The sequence below is a fragment of the Poecilia latipinna genome, unplaced genomic scaffold (assembly GCF_001443285.1).
Source record: "Poecilia latipinna isolate Pla-1442-1.1 unplaced genomic scaffold, P_latipinna-1.0 Scaffold1127, whole genome shotgun sequence".
Lineage (NCBI taxonomy): Eukaryota > Metazoa > Chordata > Actinopteri > Cyprinodontiformes > Poeciliidae > Poecilia > Poecilia latipinna.
Window position 1 is genome coordinate 92,515 of NW_015113743.1, and position 18,678 is coordinate 111,192.

The 18,678-nt window shown below is 37.9% G+C and overlaps 2 protein-coding genes across 5 annotated transcripts in view; one reads left to right on the plus strand and one right to left on the minus strand.

The window, feature by feature from the left end:
- Positions 1–665: 665 nt before the first annotated feature.
- Positions 666–8,932, plus strand: LOC106959880 (sodium- and chloride-dependent GABA transporter 2-like). The gene is made up of 14 exons (XM_015052712.1): positions 666–930; positions 1,027–1,161; positions 1,908–2,048; positions 2,190–2,268; positions 2,918–3,050; positions 3,270–3,404; positions 3,493–3,596; positions 4,726–4,850; positions 5,135–5,247; positions 5,333–5,470; positions 5,615–5,717; positions 5,947–6,047; positions 6,725–6,895; positions 7,107–8,932. Exons 1-14 carry the CDS (start codon positions 741–743, stop codon positions 7,278–7,280), a joined length of 1,842 nt encoding a protein of 613 aa, XP_014908198.1. The 5' UTR covers positions 666–740; the 3' UTR covers positions 7,281–8,932.
- A 335-nt stretch (positions 8,933–9,267) lies between these two features.
- p4ha2 (procollagen-proline, 2-oxoglutarate 4-dioxygenase (proline 4-hydroxylase), alpha polypeptide 2) overlaps positions 9,268–18,678 on the minus strand; it is a 34,656-nt gene continuing 25,245 nt past the window's right edge. For 2 of the 4 annotated variants that reach the window (XM_015052713.1, XM_015052715.1), the window contains 7 exons: positions 18,322–18,421; positions 18,197–18,250; positions 16,111–16,134; positions 15,950–16,015; positions 12,458–12,526; positions 11,991–12,087; positions 9,268–10,039 (listed from right to left, as the gene is read on the minus strand). In XM_015052713.1, coding sequence (XP_014908199.1) covers positions 9,969–10,039; positions 11,991–12,087; positions 12,458–12,526; positions 15,950–16,015; positions 16,111–16,134; positions 18,197–18,250; positions 18,322–18,421 — 481 coding nt within the window. In that variant the 3' untranslated portion in view covers positions 9,268–9,968. Of the gene's footprint in view, positions 10,040–11,990; positions 12,088–12,457; positions 12,527–15,949; positions 16,016–16,074; positions 16,135–18,196; positions 18,251–18,321; positions 18,422–18,678 lie in introns of all 4 variants that reach the window. The other 2 variants (XM_015052717.1, XM_015052716.1) reach the window with 2 other exon arrangements.

Sequence of the window (18,678 nt, forward strand, 5' to 3'; positions counted from 1 at the left end):
GAAAAGGAAGCAGTCCTGGAGGAATTTAAGGATCTCCGGATCAAAAATGCAGCAGATTTATAGTTGATTGGTTCAGCAGAGAAGAGGAGCTGTCCCTGGATGTGACCTCCAATTATAACAATACCTTATATTAGCAACTAAAACAATTCAGGTTAGTTAACTAAAGAGTTAAAAATATTGTGATGATAAACCAAAGAAGCATCACAGATTTGAATAATGCCATGAGTGATTCCTTACACTGCCTTCAGTAATGGAGACAATTTATCCTGGATTATTTTTATTTTTTTTAAATCCAGGAGTTTTATGAATTTTCATGCCCTCATGGCAGCAGTAACTTCTTAGGATAGTGGTTATGTCCCGTAGGAAGCAGCGGGTCCTCAAAAAGTAGTATTTGTTGGAAAAATGGGACAAATAGGTGCTTAATGGTTAATGCGAAAACACACACAAACACACACACTTTCAAAGAATAAAGCCAAATAATTCTCCTCCTCCTGTCCTCAATACACTTTTTATCCTCTCAAATCACGCCCTCCACTGATTCCCCTAATTTAAATAGTTTCAACCCCCATTGATAAGAGAAGTCCATTCACATCGCTGCATCTCCCCCCTCCTCACCCCATCACTCACACACGCACCGTGGCATTTATATACTACTACTGCTCAGATCGCTCAGCATTTAGGCATATGTCTCTTCAGAGGGTCGTTTTTCTTCTATCAAACTAAAGATCAGAAGACTGAAGATGACAACGAACAGGATAAAAAGCAGCGCAGCGGTTTGTGTATCAAACGGACTCACTCAGAAGTCCAAAGAAGTGGAGGAACGGGGCCACTGGGGGACCAAGACGGAGTTCATCCTCACCGTGATGGGGGCAATTATCGGCCCTGGAAATATTTGGAGGTTTCCATACTTGTGCTACAAGAACGGAGGGGGTGAGCGCTTTTACACACAAGTGGCGCTCCGGCCTTCTGGCTCTTCAGCAGCCTCTGTCTCCTTACCGCTGTCACTTTTTGTTTTGTTTTCTACAGGCGTGTTTTTCATCCCATACATCGTGTTCATATTTACGTGTGGAATACCTCTGTTCTTTCTTGAAACCGCGTTAGGGCAGTACACCAGCCAGGGGGGAATCACATGCTGGCGGAAGATTTGTCCGCTTTTTCAAGGTGAAACACGCGGAACTATTTTCATGTTTCTTTAAACGTCTCACTGAAATGTTGAAACTTAAGACTGTTTAACTCGTACAGACATCATGGACACAGCAAGGCTTTACTTTTCAAAAAGATCAGTCTTTGATTAATTTTTAGTCTTTTCATAGCAATTGCAGTGAATTATCAGCAAATATGAGCGAAACGTTAGGGCATCAAATCTTGGCTGTAAGGACAGCTGCCAGGGCGGCATTGGGAAACTTTCTTTATTTTTATGTCATATGTTTATTGTGCCTTGAACAAGTTTGCATTGAAGTAAGTTTCTCTTGCTTGCTGGTGACTGGAAGAGTTGGCTGCCTGATTTCTGCTGGAAAAAAAAAATCAGATAATTACTTGAATTTTATTTGCAAAACAAAAATCTTACTTCCTTAAACAGATGTTAAATATTTTGAAGGAGAATGCTGATAGTTTCCTTTGACCACATTTTAAAGTATCTCATTAAACATTAAACTGTTGTTTGATGTCTCCAACAGACAGACAGTTAAAGGCTGGAACTAATCCTGTTCAAATGTTAGAAGCTGCTGTAATAAAGGCATATTGGAACATTTTCAGTTTTAATGGGGATTATGTTGTTTGACATGATAAAGTAATTTGTCTTGCTTAATCGGGTTTGCATTATTTTCTAAGTGTTTTATTTAAATGATATTAAAAAGCTGAGAAAACTTTGATTGAACCAGAATCATTTCTTGTCTTTCCCTCCTCAGGCATCGGTTATGCCAGTCACCTTATCATCGCATTCAGCGCCACTTCATACATCATAATCCTTGCTTGGGCGTTTTTTTACCTGTTCTCCTCCTTCAGCTCAGACCTGCCATGGGCTTCATGTGGAAACTCCTGGAACTCAGGTAGTTCCTGTGATGCTGCTTATATCCAGATCAAAGTATGAAATGCTGTAAAACCTATTTTGTATTTTAAAAAGTATAAAGCTTCATGTAGTTTTCTGTGTAAAATTAGCATTCTGGTGTGTTTTTATGTTGTCACATTAGACTCATGCTTCGACAGCCGTCTGAATCTGAGCCTGGAATCACGACTGAACACTACGCTCCCCGTTGTAGAGTTCTGGGAGTAAGCATGAGTTCACAGTTTATTTTATATTTCACTCATTTATATTCTGTGGTTTATCTCTTTATTCAGTAATCCCCATCTCCCATTGTCCTGTTTTCTGCAGCTCCTACCGTCTTTCAACTTTTATTTTATTCGTAAACCATTTTTGTCCTTGAACTTTTCCATAGTTTGTTAAAACTATTAGCTTCAAAGTCTGTTGTTGGAGATTAAAGGGGGGTTTTACGTAAAATCAACTTTTCTGAGCTGAGCCATATGTACCATGTTATAATGTTGTTTTAAAACTATACAGTTGTGTTGAATTTTAAAGCCTAATTCAGTCATAGAGACAGATTAAAAGTCAATGACTTGCTAAACTCAGTTTATAATGACAACTGGTATAAAGTTGTCTATCTATTCAAGCTCATTGGATTGTATCACATTAGCTTCGCAGCAATCCCACCTACTGATCAAGCATATGGCGACAGTGGAGAGGAAGGCTGGGGGACAATTGGTGTCCTCCAACGGAACCAGGCTCACTAAGAGCAGACACAACCGACTAGCACTGACAGAACAGACAGCAGAAACAGAGAAAAAGTTCATTTTGTTTTCTTACTTTTCAACATTTGTCCTAATCTTTCATTCTCACCCCATCCGCCACCTCTCTGACCAGACATCGAGTTCTAAAGATCTCCGGTGGGATCGAGGAGGTGGGTGGCCTGAGGTGGGAACTGGTGCTGTGCCTCATCCTGAGCTGGATCATCTGCTATTTCTGTGTCTGGAAAGGAATCAAGTCAACAGGAAAGGTCTGACACTTCAGAGATCAGCATTATTTTTTACATATCAGTGTGTGTATTTGTGTGTGTACTTAATATGACAGAAACAAGCAGGTTGTGTCCTTGTTACTTTCTTTCATCTATATTGTACAACAGTTCCTGTTTGACATTTGATTTCATATAATTTTTGTTTTCTGTGATCTGTAAAATATATGAAACATCTTTTCTTTTCTTTCTTTTCCCACACAGGCAGCGTACTTCACAGCCACCTTCCCTTATGTCATGCTGTTTATCCTGCTGATACGAGGCGTGACCCTCCCAGGAGCTCTGGATGGGATCATTTATTATCTCTACCCTGACATCTCTCGCCTCTCAGATCCCCAGGTAAAAATATATATCCAACGCTTATGTCACACTTATTGAGAGCGATGTTCAAAGAAGGCACAGATTAATGTTTGTTCACTTTCTCCAGGTCTGGATGGATGCTGGTACTCAGATCTTCTTCTCCTATGCAATCGGCCTTGGTTTCCTCACTTCTCTTGGGAGTTACAACTCCTTCAACAATAACTGTTACAGGTAAGTTCAATAAATGTGTCTTAAAACTGTATTCAACTCCTGAACATTCACACATTAATATGAACCACAAATGTGGGATTTCATAAACTCACACACAACAGTGTGTGATTGGGAACCTGAATGAAAACAATACATTAAACATCAGTGAACAAGCAGCAGCAGCATCAAGAATAAAAAAAATTCCCCAGTCATATCAGACGTAATGTTTGGTAGAGGTTAAAAGCAATATGAAAATATTTGAAGATTATATAAAGTCCTGTTTGATCCATCATGCAGTAAAATGTAAAAATGTAGATTCTGATATAACTGCAAAAGTACCAAGACGTTTCCATCCAGTTAATCTGACCAGCTAAGCTAAGAGCAGCCATGATGAAGGAATACTGAGCTCAGGTGGAGGAATATACACAACTATTACCCATGTGCTCCATGAATTTAGTCTTTTATGAAGGAGATGGTGGAAGGAAGCCACAGTTAGAAGGAAAACTATCGACATTCTGCCACAAGTCACGAAGCACAAACTTCAAAAACATTAATACATGAACCAAAATGTTAACTTTATGCCCTGCATGAAAATGCTCTGAAGCAGAGAATTATCACTGGCCCCCTGAACACACCGTCGCCATGGTTATTTGAAGATCATTAATTATCTTTGACAATAGAGCCCAACAGTGAGGGCCAATTTACAGAATTAGGAAGTCAGAAAAATATCTGCTTTTCAGGTTGATTTGCTGTGAACAAAAATGGTTAAGTATTACTTTTGACTGAGTTTGACAAGAACCAATTAGTGATGTCTAGACTGCAGGGTCACTGCATCCCTACAGCTGGGGCAACTTTGGAATGTTACCTGGCTGCAAATGTCAGAATGTGTCCAGATCTGGTCAAAAACAGCAAAACCAGTGAACAATGGCTGCTTGTTCTTTTTGTTAGTATGTTAGCGTTGTGCAAACTGTGTGGCTTCATCCCGGACCGACTAGTTTACAAAGCAAAACAGAACTGAACAATGTAAACAAGAACAGGTTGTGGGTTTGTGTACAGAATTAAAGTTTGGTTTTATTGTGTTACTATTAGTGTTTTGTTACCTACATATTTTACATAAAAACTTTAATGTACATCTTTTTTTCCCATGCAGGGACTGTTTCTACTTGTGCCTGCTGAACAGCGCCACCAGCGTTGTGGCTGGCTTTGCCATTTTCTCCGTTTTGGGCTTCATGACGTTCGAACAAGGCGTGGACATTTCTGAAGTAGCAACATCAGGTTCTTACTTTGAACGATATTAGATATATATTTTTTTCACACACAGCTCTTAAGTAAATGTAGCATACAAATAGCATTATGCTAATTTTGACAAATTATTTTGTTTTGATGGATTGAGTCACTGATGCAGTTTATTTAAATTGGCATGTTTAAATAACTGAAGACGCTTATTTTTAAATGCCTTATTTAAATATGGTTTTGAATGTACTCCAGGCCTCTGATCCATTTTCTTCACCCATTTTGTATATTTCTAATTTTATTTGTTTTTAAAATAACATTTCTAGGCCCTGGGTTGGCATTCATTGTGTATCCGCGTGCTGTGGCCATGATGCCGATGCCTCAGGTGTGGTCCGTGTGTTTCTTCCTCATGATCATTCTGCTTGGACTAGACAGCCAGGTAGCAAGACTCAAGTCATATAAATAAATGTATGAATAAATCGATAAGTGTAATAACTTTTTTCCCCCTAATAATTTCATTCCAGTTTGTTGGTATAGAGTGTGTGATCACCTCTCTGGTCGATCATTTCCCTTCTTACCTGCATCAAGGCTACAGGCGGGAGCTGCTTCTGCTTCTTATGTCCTGCATCTTCTGCATGTTTGGATTCTTACTTGTTACTGAGGTTTGGACATATTAATAAGGACAGAGTGGGAGAGAATAAAATGTTCAAATGTTTTACATTTTTATTTTGGCTTTGTACATTTACATGTTTGTGCTAATTAAAATATTATTTTTAACTAAAAGCTTGATGACATTTCATGTGCAGGGTGGGATTTACCTGCTGCAGCTGTTGGATCACCACGTCTGCAGCGGCTCCACCCTGCTGATCCTCTCGTTCTGCCAGTCTGTCAGCATTGGCTGGGTCTATGGTGAGTCACCTGGATTTATTTTACTGTTCTTGATTTTGGCAAATGCATACCCACAATTATGTCAAGAAGCTTTTTTATTATTTATGATTATTATGATTATTATTATTATTATTATTATTATTATTATTATTATTATTATGATTATGATTATGATTATTATTATTATTACTACTACTAGTATCATCATCATCTGAACTGTGCCAAGCACTGCAGTGCCTTTAACCAACAGGTGCAGACCGTTTCAACGACAACATCAAGGAGATGATTGGCTATCATCCATTTCCTTTCATGAAGTACTGCTGGCAGTACATCACTCCTCTGGTTTGCTTTGTAAGTAAAATAAATCACTGACATCATGTCTGACATTGTGTATGTTAATTAATATAAAGATGTCAACAGGCTGTTATGTCGATTCGTCAATCATTTTCAATCATCAATCAAGTTTATTTGCATGGAATATTTCAGCAACAAGGCAGTTCAAAGTGCTTTACATCATGGAAACATAAAAACACCATAAACGCATCATACTGTCAACAATGTCAAAAATAATTTGATCAATAAAGTCATCAATATACATGTATGTTTATCAATGTTCCTTTTATTATAGTTCAAACGCAACTAATCATGAAGGGTTTTAATTCTATAAAATAAATGTTACTAAAGCATCAATACTTTATTTTTAAGATGATCTGAGTATCCAGAAACATTTCATTAATAACAAATGACCTCCTGGGGAATAAATATGTTTGCCTAGAGTATTAATGTGTCTGTTCAAAATAGGAAAAGTAAGAGAGCATCCTCTTCTACTGATCCACTTAAATGACTAAATCAAATTACAAACCAACGCAGAACTCCTTCATCATTCCAGCCCCAAAACCTAAACCCCAAGAAAACCTGTGAGATCAAAACAATTATGTTCAACTTTTCAAACATCTTTTACGAATTGTAGGCTTCAGCTTGTGGTATTTGATGTTTTCATAAATCTCATCTGTCTTGTGTCTTCACAGGGAACCTTCATCTTCTCGATTATCAAATATACTCCACTGAAGTTCAGTAACTCCTACGTTTATCCGCTATGGGCAAATGTCCTGGGATGGTTTTTTGCCACAGTTTCTCTTTCGCTCATCCCTCTCTTTGTGCTTTTCAAATTGATCAAAGGCCGAGGCACACTCCGACAGGTGAGCACGAGTTCAGCCAAAGCTTAACAGATACAAACAAGTAACCCAACAAGCAGGATTATTTGAAAAATCAACACAAGATTGGGATAGCCAGCTAAAATTTAACAAGAGACACACACATATGAAATAAGCTATGCTTATTGTTCATACATCACCCCTAAAAGGCTCTGAAGACAAATCTTCACGTTGCTTTTCACGTCTCTTTCCTCAGCGTTTCCTATCACTCTGTAAGCCCGTCGCTACCTTGGACCAAATACGCAGCACTTCCACACCGGAGAGCGACAGCAGCGCTCCGTACACAGAGCTCAAACCTCTGACCCAGACGGCCGGACCCACTGAGGTAGAACCAACAAACTGCTCAGCCGACAGGCTGACCGTCTACTAGCAGAGATCCAGGTCTGAGTCACCGAATGTTCAGACAACAAAATCCTTCGAACCAAAGCCGGAGAATGACCCATCCAGGTCCACGGTCTATCTTCAGCCATCTCTAAAACAAAGTGTATTTTCTGGATATATTTTCATACATCTATTTTTATGTATATTCATATATATCATCATTGGAGCTAGTTTGCTGTACATGAACAAGAAGAACAAAGATGTAACCAAACAAAGCAGATTATAAGGGACATTAGGTGTAAATATCCAGTCAAATATGGATTATAGATTTTGATGTTTTAATTATGATTATGTATATCAGCTTTGAACAGTAAATACTTCACATTTAAACAGCTTTATTAGGAGAAGTTTAGTACAAACCTGTATAATTAACCTCATCCAATATCAGAATCCCTTCATCGTTTTCACATTTTGTCACTGGACTAAAATTGTTTCTCTTTCTTTTCAAAGACTCAACCTGTCAGATTGGTTGGATCACATCTGTGAGCATCAAGTCTTGCACAAATATCCAAATGCATTTAGTTCCAAACTTTGACTGGGCCATTCTCAGACTTAAAAATGAGCATAATAAGAGAGAGAGAAGTGCCTAAACTTGTAATATCCATTTATATTCTAACCCTGCTTAAACTTTATCTTATTTTATCTCAGAGCTGTCTGCTGTGCTTTTGGTCTTTGTGAGGTTTTTTTGTTCACTAAAGTGAACAAGGTTTGTTAAGGGGGTTTGTTAGTTGTCTAACAAACCTCTAAAAACTTCACAAATTAACATTTCATTTACTAATTAGAGAAGTCCTGAATGCAGTCAGGTGCTCTGGAGTTTATTTTGGGGTCTCAGAATAAAGATTAAATACAAAAGTATTTTCAAAATTAATCAAATTTCCTTCTACATCAGGCTGACTGTCTTGGTTTGTAGTGATGTGACAAAATGTGAAAAACCTCAACAGGTGTGAATACTTTTGTAAGGCACTGTGCAGGTGTTTTTTTTTTCTAGAATCGCTAATCAGCACCTTAATGCGTTCACACTTTGATCTGTGTCAGTCAGACACCAAGTTAATAAAATATCTCTTTCATCTGCCCCACGCTGGAGCCATTTTGCCTCAGATTCGGTGGACCACATTGAGTCACGAAGGCTGAGCCACTGTACCACATTCCAGGTTTACATCGGCCCCAACATGTCTAAGGCCTATTAGCAGGGTGTGAAGAAATTACATTGATGTTGGAAGTAAAACTGGCAAATATAAATGAGATTAACCCAGCAGGTGTCTTTCATTTACTCACATGCCATACCTGGAGAAACCCAGGAGGCCAGCAAAACGCTAAGCTGGGAGCCTTTTCACACATTACACACCAACATCACTTAAACATGCTGTAACGACTGCTCACAATCAATCTGTTCAAAGCTGATCGTTTTGTAACTGTGTGGTTTAATATAACGTTTTAATAAGGGGTTTTGTTAATTGTTATTAATATTAAAAGTTTTTTGTTTTTTCTGTGCTGCTCTGACCAACTTTTGTCACTTTGTATCGGTTGTTCATTCTAACTTTGGATCAAATGGTTTCAGATGAACTCTTTGGTTTTGCAAGGCTACAATAAAACATGTATTCAAACCAGTATCAATACTGTAATAAACCGAAATGGGATTTAGTTTAGCTCGTTATTTATTATCACCAGATGAATTTCAAGTAGGTGAAGATTCAAGATTCAACTCTGCCCAGTGATGGGTTGCTTCTGCTGACAATGGAAAAAGGAACATTGCATTATGAAATAGAAAAAGATAGATATCTATTTACATAACTTATATATGTTTTTTAACAACTTCTGGTCATAGGTTGTGGATAGGATCCATCCATCTTCCACCAATTTTCATCTGAATCTGTAAAGAATCCTTGTACCACAAGGAATGGTCTCTTCAGAGTAATTTGTAAAATAATAATAATAGTAATTGATTACACTTGGTGATCAATAAAGAACATCAATTGCAAGGAAATCTAATAAAAACATTGTTTATTGACCTTTTGATTGACAACTTGGGGAATGAAAATACAAAAATGTCATAATTTAAGCACACTATAAATAAAAACAAAATGCACATAATTTGCAGACAGTGTTTTGCTGCAAGTTTTGAAGAAGAACCAATATAATTCTGTTCCAAATCTGCAGTGAGAATAAACAAAAAGCTGTTACTCACACTAGACCATAATGCATCAGACAGCGTGGGAATAGTTAGTAAAACATAAACGCAGCACATCTACCGTACAAACAAATCACATTAATAAGACTTTGGTTCCTCTGTAGCTTTAATGCTACTTAATTTGAACAAGTAGTGAAAATGTTTCACCATAGAGCTTAAATTGCACTTCTAGTGCTTTAAGGAAACCTTGTCTGCCACCTCAGGCAGGTGGCAGACAACTAAAAGAGATGTGAATTTCTGAAAATAAAAATGTTGATCATGATATTCATGAGGGTTAAATTCAGAATTGTTGTCTTTTAATCGTCTGATCAACTGAACCAGGGTAGTGACAATAATGACTGAGACACTGAGCTCTCTGGATGTCGGCTCCCCTGCAAACCACTTTTTAGTCATGCAGACATGTTGAAAGGTTTTGCACAATGTGCCTGTGTTGCAACATTTAGCCTGAAACAGGCACTAAGGAGGGTAAACACAGGCATGGAGCGAGCTTCAGTCCACTTCCGTCAGGCCGCATGGTCTCCTGAACTCTTGTCCGCGCTCATGTATCCACTTGTTCGACACTATTCACACATACAAAAAGTAAAAGTGGCTTAAATCTTCTGTGATCAGGAGAAAATTGTTTGAAAAACAGTCATCCTCTGTATGGTTCTGATTTGTACAGAAAAAATTAAAACACTTCTTATCATAGAAACCTTGAGGAAATGTCACACCTTGTTGAATTTGTAGGTTTACTTAAAGTGCAAAGAAATGAACAGTCTAGAATTATTATGGTCTGTTTAGAAAAAGAGAGTGCTAAATTGATTTGCTCTTGAAATAATCAGGAAGAATCCAGATTTGTTCAGACCAGTTATGTGTCCATGGTACATACATATTTCACACGATGTTCCTTTAAAAAGGTTCTGAACTCAACTTGTTGCTTGACAGAAAATGTCAAATTAAACTTCTCCCTCCTGAATTTAATCACATAGAAAACCTGTGGAGGGAGGAAACTTTGAGTTGTGAAGTTAAATTCTAGATAAATTCAGGATTTAGAATTGATAGGTAAAAAGAAGGAAACCAAAGTCCCTGCTTTGACGTGCACACACCTGGAGACCAACGTAAAAAAACATCTGACCTCTTTCCAATAATTTTTTGCAACCAAGTATTAAAACACATTTTGTTGAGTAACAGAAAGCTTTATTTTAGATTTTTGTTGATCTCAATCTCTTTCAAGTTCATCAGGTGATTCAACAGCTTTACTGTCAACTTCCAAATATTCTTAGAAATTTGTGCTTAAATAACCACTTCAGCACCTGGCTTATAATGACGAGCCTCTAAGACATATCAGCAGTAATTACTCATGGCCAAATTGTACATCAGAGAAAAATATAAAAATCTGAAGGTAAAATGTGTTGGACTGAAAACAGCTTTTTGAGTGAGCAAGTGTGAACTGTCAAAGTGGATAATGTAAATTCTCTTCAAGGGTTGGGATTAGAGCAATTGGTGTGTAAGCATTAACATCTAAGGATACATGACCGGAGGGGCAGGAGTGGAGTCAGGTGTGTAGGTTATGTAGAACTAGTGTAACTCTGTTGCATCATTTCAATGATACACATAATATACAGTAAAACAAAATGATCATTTTCAGAACCATATTGCTATAGACCGAAGTTCAGACAACATCATCTAAGAAACTAAACTGGGTTGTCTAATTTTCTTAATTTTATGAAGAAGCTTTGTTGCAGAGCAGTTCCCTCAAACAGAACCAGCCTTTTTAAACTCACCGGCTCTGATGCTGCTACCCCAACAGATGATGGGACATAAAACACTCTCCATAAGATTTCAATCTGAGATGCTACTGACAAGAAAATCAAGCTACGATGTTTCCTCCACAGCAAAGCTGGAACTGATGATGGATGTGCAGAAACTTCCAATATGCAGGTGAAATAAAAATCCTCGTGCTGGACTGCAGTGCAGAGTTGTGTAATATATTTGTGAGGTTCCTTCCCGTCAAGCTGGAGCTGGTTTGTTGTGCTATGACAGGAATATACTGTGTGGTCGTTGTGGGAATGTCTTTTAATACATTTTAATGCTTTTAGAGCATCTCCAGGAAATTAGCAGTGAAAATCAATTTTAGACAACCAACACTCACTGTGGCAGCATCACTGACTCCTTTCACAATTAAAGAGCTTTTCTCAAATTTGTCACAATCCAGGGATATTTGAATGAGTTGCAGAGACCTTTGAACAGTCATAATCAGTTGTGGAGTCAACTTAATGTGTGTTAAACACATTTTAATACGTCCTCAGGAAACCAACTGTTAAATGAAGAGATCTGAACATGCTGTGTTTTAGTGTCTAAGAGCAAAAACTAGTGATGCACCAAACTTTAATCAGGCAATCCTTTATTTATTGGCAGTAACTAGTGATCTGCTGTGAGACCACTAAAAAGATTATTTCCCCTTTTTACTTTATTATATATAAATTAAGTTCAGCTTAGTCATTTATAATTTTCTCACATATCTAAACTTACCCCATTTACTCCCTACAAGAACTGGACAGGCTGCATGTCTGGTCCTGTAGTCTCCTTCTCCACTTCTGAAGAGATTATACCAGAACACTGATGTTCCCTGTAGATACATTTGTTTCAGTTTTATTTTTATTTCTTTATTCAGTTCAGTTTTATTTATATAGCATATGTCTAAAAAAAAAGTGAAATCATGACAGATTCAAAGTTAAGAAGATACATTCCAATTGATCCTTGTGGTAAAATTATGCAGTAAAGTTCAGTTTTTATTCAACAAAGAAAGGAACAAATATTGTAAAAAGTTCTATTTATAGTAGAGATTAGAACAAGTTTCATTATCAGAATTATTTGGTATATTATTTAAATATACTGCTAACATCAGAATCTTATGAAGATTTTTGTAAACTATGGAAAGAAGAAATAAAACACATTCAGTAAAACAACAACAACAAAGAGATTTCAGGTTTTATCACCTTTCTTGGCCAGATTGCAGCCCCAAAGTCAGGGAAGACTGTCGCTCCTCCGGCCTCGACGTCACTCATCTGAGAACCAACAACACAATTACAGATGAGAACTTAGAAAACTTCACCATCACAATAACAACACTGTGAATATACTTATACCCTCTAAACCACCAGTTAGGGTATTTGTAACTTGTTTTGTCCTCTCAGACTAATAAACATTTTTAGTTAAAGATAATGGAAGAATTAAATAGATTGTCACATGGATAAAATTCAGGTTGAAAAAGATTTAAACCTCATCTGCTTTTGCTGAGATAGAACGTTTGTATTAACTGGTGTTTTCTGTTTTCTAAGGGTTTGTTTGCGGTGTTACAGCAGTGGTACTATAAGAAAATGTGATCACTTCAACCGAGAGTGAAGTTGACATTTATGTCAAATGAGGACAGGAAGGATTCCTGCTCATACTGAACTGTAACATAAATATCTGTCCCTCTTCCAGGAGACTGAGATCAGTCACAGAACAATTTTATCTGAAGTTTTTACAAACAAATATGATCATATTTCTCTCATTGAGAGATAATCTTTACAAAGCAACACAAATTGCTCCAAATCCCCTGGCACAGTGTTTAGTACAATGGAAATTAGCTGTTGGCCCCTGGCCTCTGGAGGCTGTGCAGGCTCCCCTTTTGTTATGCAGGTTCAGCTGTGAGAGCACAACTTCCTGATTGGCTGCCTGACCTTCCTGATTGGCTGCCTGACCTTCCTGATTGGCTGCCTGACCTTCCTGATTGGCTGCCTGAAGGCTGCAGGAGAGCAGCTACACCATTGGACCAGCAGAGGATTGGCAAGCCAATCAGATGTTAATGAGGCCCACCTGAGTCCATTCCTCCAGTAGGGAAGCTAGTTGGAAGAGGATTTGTGAAGCTGTCACCCATGTTTGGTGGTGAAACTGCTTTAGGTAGTTTATTTTGAACCATTTTGTACAACTGCTGAGGCAGTTTTGAACTGTTTTGTTTTTGCTTGTTCTGCTAAGCAGTTTGACTGCTCTAGTTTAATTTCACAAGCTAGTAGCTCGTGTTTGGGAGGCTTGGTGCTCCCCTTAGGATTCCCTTTGTGTGTTCTTTGTTCTTCCCCTTTTGGGAAAATGTCAAAACAGTTACAAAATGTCTTGACATTTTGTAACTTTAATTTGCACCTGACATTCTTGAGTTTGTTGATCCCTTTTGTGTTAATTGGGTTAAATTGTATTGTTTTGTGAAACTTTCTTTTGCAATAAACCATTTTACTTTCCACTTGTTTCTCTGGACACATTTTATGTTGCCGCCCCTGGACCCCTCGACCTTGGGGGTGTAACAGCTGTTCTGAAAGGAGATTTTGAAAACTGCTATGTCAGTTTTCAAAACATTTAACTCGCATACAATTAAAAAATCTGCAGTCTGGGCTTGTTGCCATTGGAGTGCAACATAAAGTTATGGCACTTCCACACCAAAAACTCCATATTATAATCTTGCTGTAAAGTTATATACTCCATGGAAGATGCACATATTTAATGGAATACAGCAGGCCTGCAAGTGAAACCTCCCTGAGTGCCAAACAGTTATTCTGTCATCAGATCATAGATTTTAAATAAAAGCAGCATTTGTTTTCATTTAAACCACTTTATGTGTGGAGGAACTCCTGACTCCAGTCTGCAGCGGTTCTCTGCACAGCAGCAGAGTTCTGTGCCAGTCATTGATTAGCTGTTTGTGCTTTACTTTATGTGATTTTGGTTGTACAAGTACATCGAGCCTTTTCTGCATTTGACATCCGTTTACAGCAAGATTCCCCGCTTGTTGCTGTCACTCAATTTATCCTAAATATGAAGTTTAGATCTGTACTTTGTTTTCACAGAGGCAATGACAGAAAAGCCATTCTCAGAGGAATGAAGTGGCAAAAAGGACACTAAGGCAGCCTGAAGTGACCCAGAGCAGATTTTTTTTTTGCCCTTACGTGACCTATGTCTAATCTTTTCACAGCAGTCTGAACAACACCACAAATCAGATTCTATAAATACGATCCAGGCATTGTTTCAATCAGCAGGAACAGCGATCAGTGAGCTTCTCTGCTGCGGTGTGTTTTGTTGGAGAGAGAGACGGTTTACTAATGCCGTCTCTCTAAAGGGTTTCTTGCTTTCAGTAATTATCCATTTTTTCTTAAAAAAACAGTTATCTTGTGCACAGATCATGGTGTAATGTTTCAGTTTTTCTTTTTCACTCACAGAGTTTCCTACTGTCCACTGACATAAGTTTAAGGCATAAGACCAACCCATCTGTCTTAACTTCTACGATACACAGTGGGGTGAAAAAAGTGGTCAGCCTTTACCAATTTTATTTTTTTAGTATATTTCAGTGTTTTAGAACATTAAACCAATTCAAATGCTAGTCAATCCCGAAATACAGTTTTTAAAAGATGATGTTTATTATTAAGGGAGAAGAAAATCCAAATCTAAATGGCCCTGTGTGAAAGTGTGATTCCTCCCCAAATCTTAGAGCTGGTTGTCCAACTCTTGGCAGCAACAACTGGCAATAATTTGCAAAGAGTCTTCTACAGCTGTGGAAGAATTCTGGCCAACTCATTTTTGCAGAAATGCTGTAATTCATTCACATTGGAGGGTTTTCCAACAGTTTATGGTCATGCCTCATCGTTGTTTTTTACTAATATTCATATGGTTTGATGTTCTTACACACCAAGTGTGACAAACATGCAAAAAAGGGAAATCGGGAAGAAGGCAAACACTTTTTCATACCACTGTATTCTGTAAATACAAACATACCATACTATTGTTCATCATATGTTAGATTTTGGTGTTTTGTGGAAGAAGACCTCTTATTTCTGTCTTTTCTTAACCTTAAACACCCCTAACCTTTTTTTTTTTGACTCCAGTCAAAAGCAGGTTTTATCCCTTTGCCCCGCCGCACCTCCTGTAGAATAACATGGACTGATTTGGGAGTTTGTGACACAAGGGAACCACAACCAGTTAAAAAATAATAAGATGGATAATTACAAAACAGGGCACATGAAATGCAAGTGTTATTTGACTAAATTTGATTTGTGTGAACTATAGGCAATATCTGGAATAAAATAGGTGGAGTAGATTAAGGATCTAATGAAAAAAAGCTGTTGACTATAATGACAAATGTCTTGTGCAAGAAAACCACTGAAAAATGTCCTAGTTATGAGGAGCAGAGAAAACGTAATGGAATAAAGCTGTGATGAGACAGTATGATCCAGAGAGCAACCTGGGGATTGCAAAATTATTCCTTTTCTTGTCACTGGTTGGGAATGTTCTGTTTAGTCTGGAGCCATTTGAAAAACATCAAGTCTGTTCTGCTTTTTATTAGTTCAACTAAATTACTGTTGAAAAGAACATAGCAAAAACCGGGAGTCACCTTTAACACCGTCAACAATCAGCCGGTCAACAATCAGCCGGTCAACAATCAGCGGCGACTGAATGCTTGTACTTACGTAGTTTAACAATGTCGCCAAGCGATTTCCAGTGCCTAACCTTTTGAAAGCATCAGGTTCCTCTTTCTATAAAGATAAAATTTAAGAGAAAATTCAAGATAAAAACAAGACACATCATTACTTACATAATTTAGGAAGGTAGCAAGTCTATTTCCATCGACCTTGAGACTGATGTCAAAGGGGCGCTGCAACAGATGTTTATACGTTTAACTTATTTTCTGAAAGTCCCACACTTGGACCCTGCCGCTTAGGGCACACACTGCACTCAAATTAAAGGTCAGATTTTATATTCAAATGAATCAATTTCGACCAGATAAATTGTCCTCATCATACAGTTTCCGGTAACACTTTATTTGAAGAGGTGTGCATTAGACTGACATGGCACTGTCATAAACATGACATAACATCTGTCATGAACATAAAGAAGTCTTTATGAATGTTTATGACAGTTGTCATGAAGTGTCATTCGGTAAATAATGACACTTTTAATGCAAAGCTGCTCTAAAAGTCCATTAAAAGTGCCAACTGTTAGGATCTGTGTTTTCTGTGTAGTTAGTTTTTAGGTTTTTCCGTGTTAGTCCAGTTTCCCCCGTGAATCTGTCTTCCCTGTTGATTGCTCCCAGCTGTATCCAGTTCCCTGATTACCTTCCCTGTGTATTTAACCTCACCTGTTGTCTTTGTCTGTGTCGGATCCTCGTCGTGTGTTATGTCGTCAGTCTGTTCCCTGTGCCGTCTCTGTTGGACTCATCATTAAAATTAATTATTTTCATCATCATCCTGGGCCTGCCTGCGTCTCATCTCACCTCACCAAAACCTGAATCATGACACCAACTTTGCATGATTTTGTAAATTCTGATAATTTAATCCAAAGTTGGCACTTTTAATGGACGTTTAATGGACTTTTAGAGCAACTTTGCATTAAAAGTGTCATTATTTATGCTTTTAAATGATATCCATGGACTATTAACCATCAACAACTTGGTGTTTTGCAAAAGTATTCACTACTTTTGAACCACATTTCGTCACATAACAACCAAAAACTTACAATGTATTTCATGTATTTCCCCTGATCTGAACGCTGTAAAGGTCTGTAATATAATATAATATAATTAATATAATGCTCATAAATTAAAGGGAACAATAAAATAACACATTCTAGATCCCAATTAATTAAATATTCTCAGTGAAATACTTTATTATTAACACAGTGGATTTGATTGGGATGAAAATATCAAAAATCCTCAATATAAATCAAAATTATTTCACCCTGGAGATCTGGATTTGGATTCATACTCAAAATGAAGGTGGGAAATAACATGACAGGCAGATGAAACGTCAGTGAACATTCCTCAGTCTAAACGAGGCTCAGTAGTGTGTGTGGCCTCCATGTGTCTGTATAACCTCCAGACAACGCCTGGGCTTTCTCCTGAAGAGGCGGTGGATTTTCTGGGAGGGATATCCTCCCAGACCTGGACCAGAGCCTCAGTTAGCTCCTGAACAGTCTGTGGTGAGACGTGGTTTTGGTGACTGACCAATCATGATGTCACAGATGTGCACAACTGGATTCAGGTCTGAGGAACAGGCAGGTCAGTCCATAACATCAATGCCCTCGTCATGCAGGAACTGCTGACACACTTCAGCCACATGAGGCCTAACAGTGTCACGCATAAGAACCCAGAGCCCACTGCACCAGAATATGGTCTCATAATAAGTCTGAGGATTTCATCCTGGTACCAGCACATGAAGGCTGTGATCCAAAGAAATGCTTCCCCACACCATGACTGACCCACCACCAAACCGGTCATGCTGGAGGATGCTGCATGCAGCATAACGTTCTCCACTGTGTTTCCAGACTCTGTCACATGTGCTCAGTGAAAATGAAAGTAACTAAAAGTTCAACCAGAAAGAACGAGAACAGAGAAATGATCTGTGCCACCGCCTGCAGAATCATTCTTATCGGGGTGTTCTTGCTAATTGTTTCTCATTTCCACCTGTTGGGTTTTCCATTTGCACAACAACAGGAGAAACTGATTCACAGTAAGTGTTATTACCTAACTGGTGGCACTGATTCAACAAAGGTGTGACTGATTTGGAGTTACATTGTTTTGTTTAGGTGTTCCCTTTATTTTTTGAGCAGTGTGTTATACAATGGAGATTAGACTAAATCTGAAATGAATTATTAAAAGAGCAATTCTGCAATTTTCAGATTCCACCAAACATCAGAATATCACTAAAAATGAAACTTACCCTTGAGAAGTCAAAATGTGGTTCGTATTGTCCTCCAACTCCATAGTTTGCAACCTGACAAGCCATTTATAGAACGTTAATTAACAGAAAATAAGAAGTGATAAGTGATAATAAAGGTCAATTACCTGGAGTAACTCTGCAGTTTGTACCGTGAGGCCAGTGATGTCTTCTATTCTCTGATTAACTCTTTCGATTACAGGGTCCTCCTCTCCCTCCAACCATGCACTGAAGACAGAAACACAAAATGCATGCAGACTCACTAAGTGCTCAGTTAAAATGTAGTGGACAGCTTATCCAAGTTTATTTCAACTGTTAACCTTTGTAAACAAATAATATGGATAAATGCATGTCTGGATCAATCTTTACTTTGAGTAGGACTGGTAAAGACTCATAATTATGGTCTAAAATAAATGACAATCCACTTATTAAAACAGATTTAAAGTTTTTGTTGAAGCTATTTATTCTTTATTTTCTTTATCCAT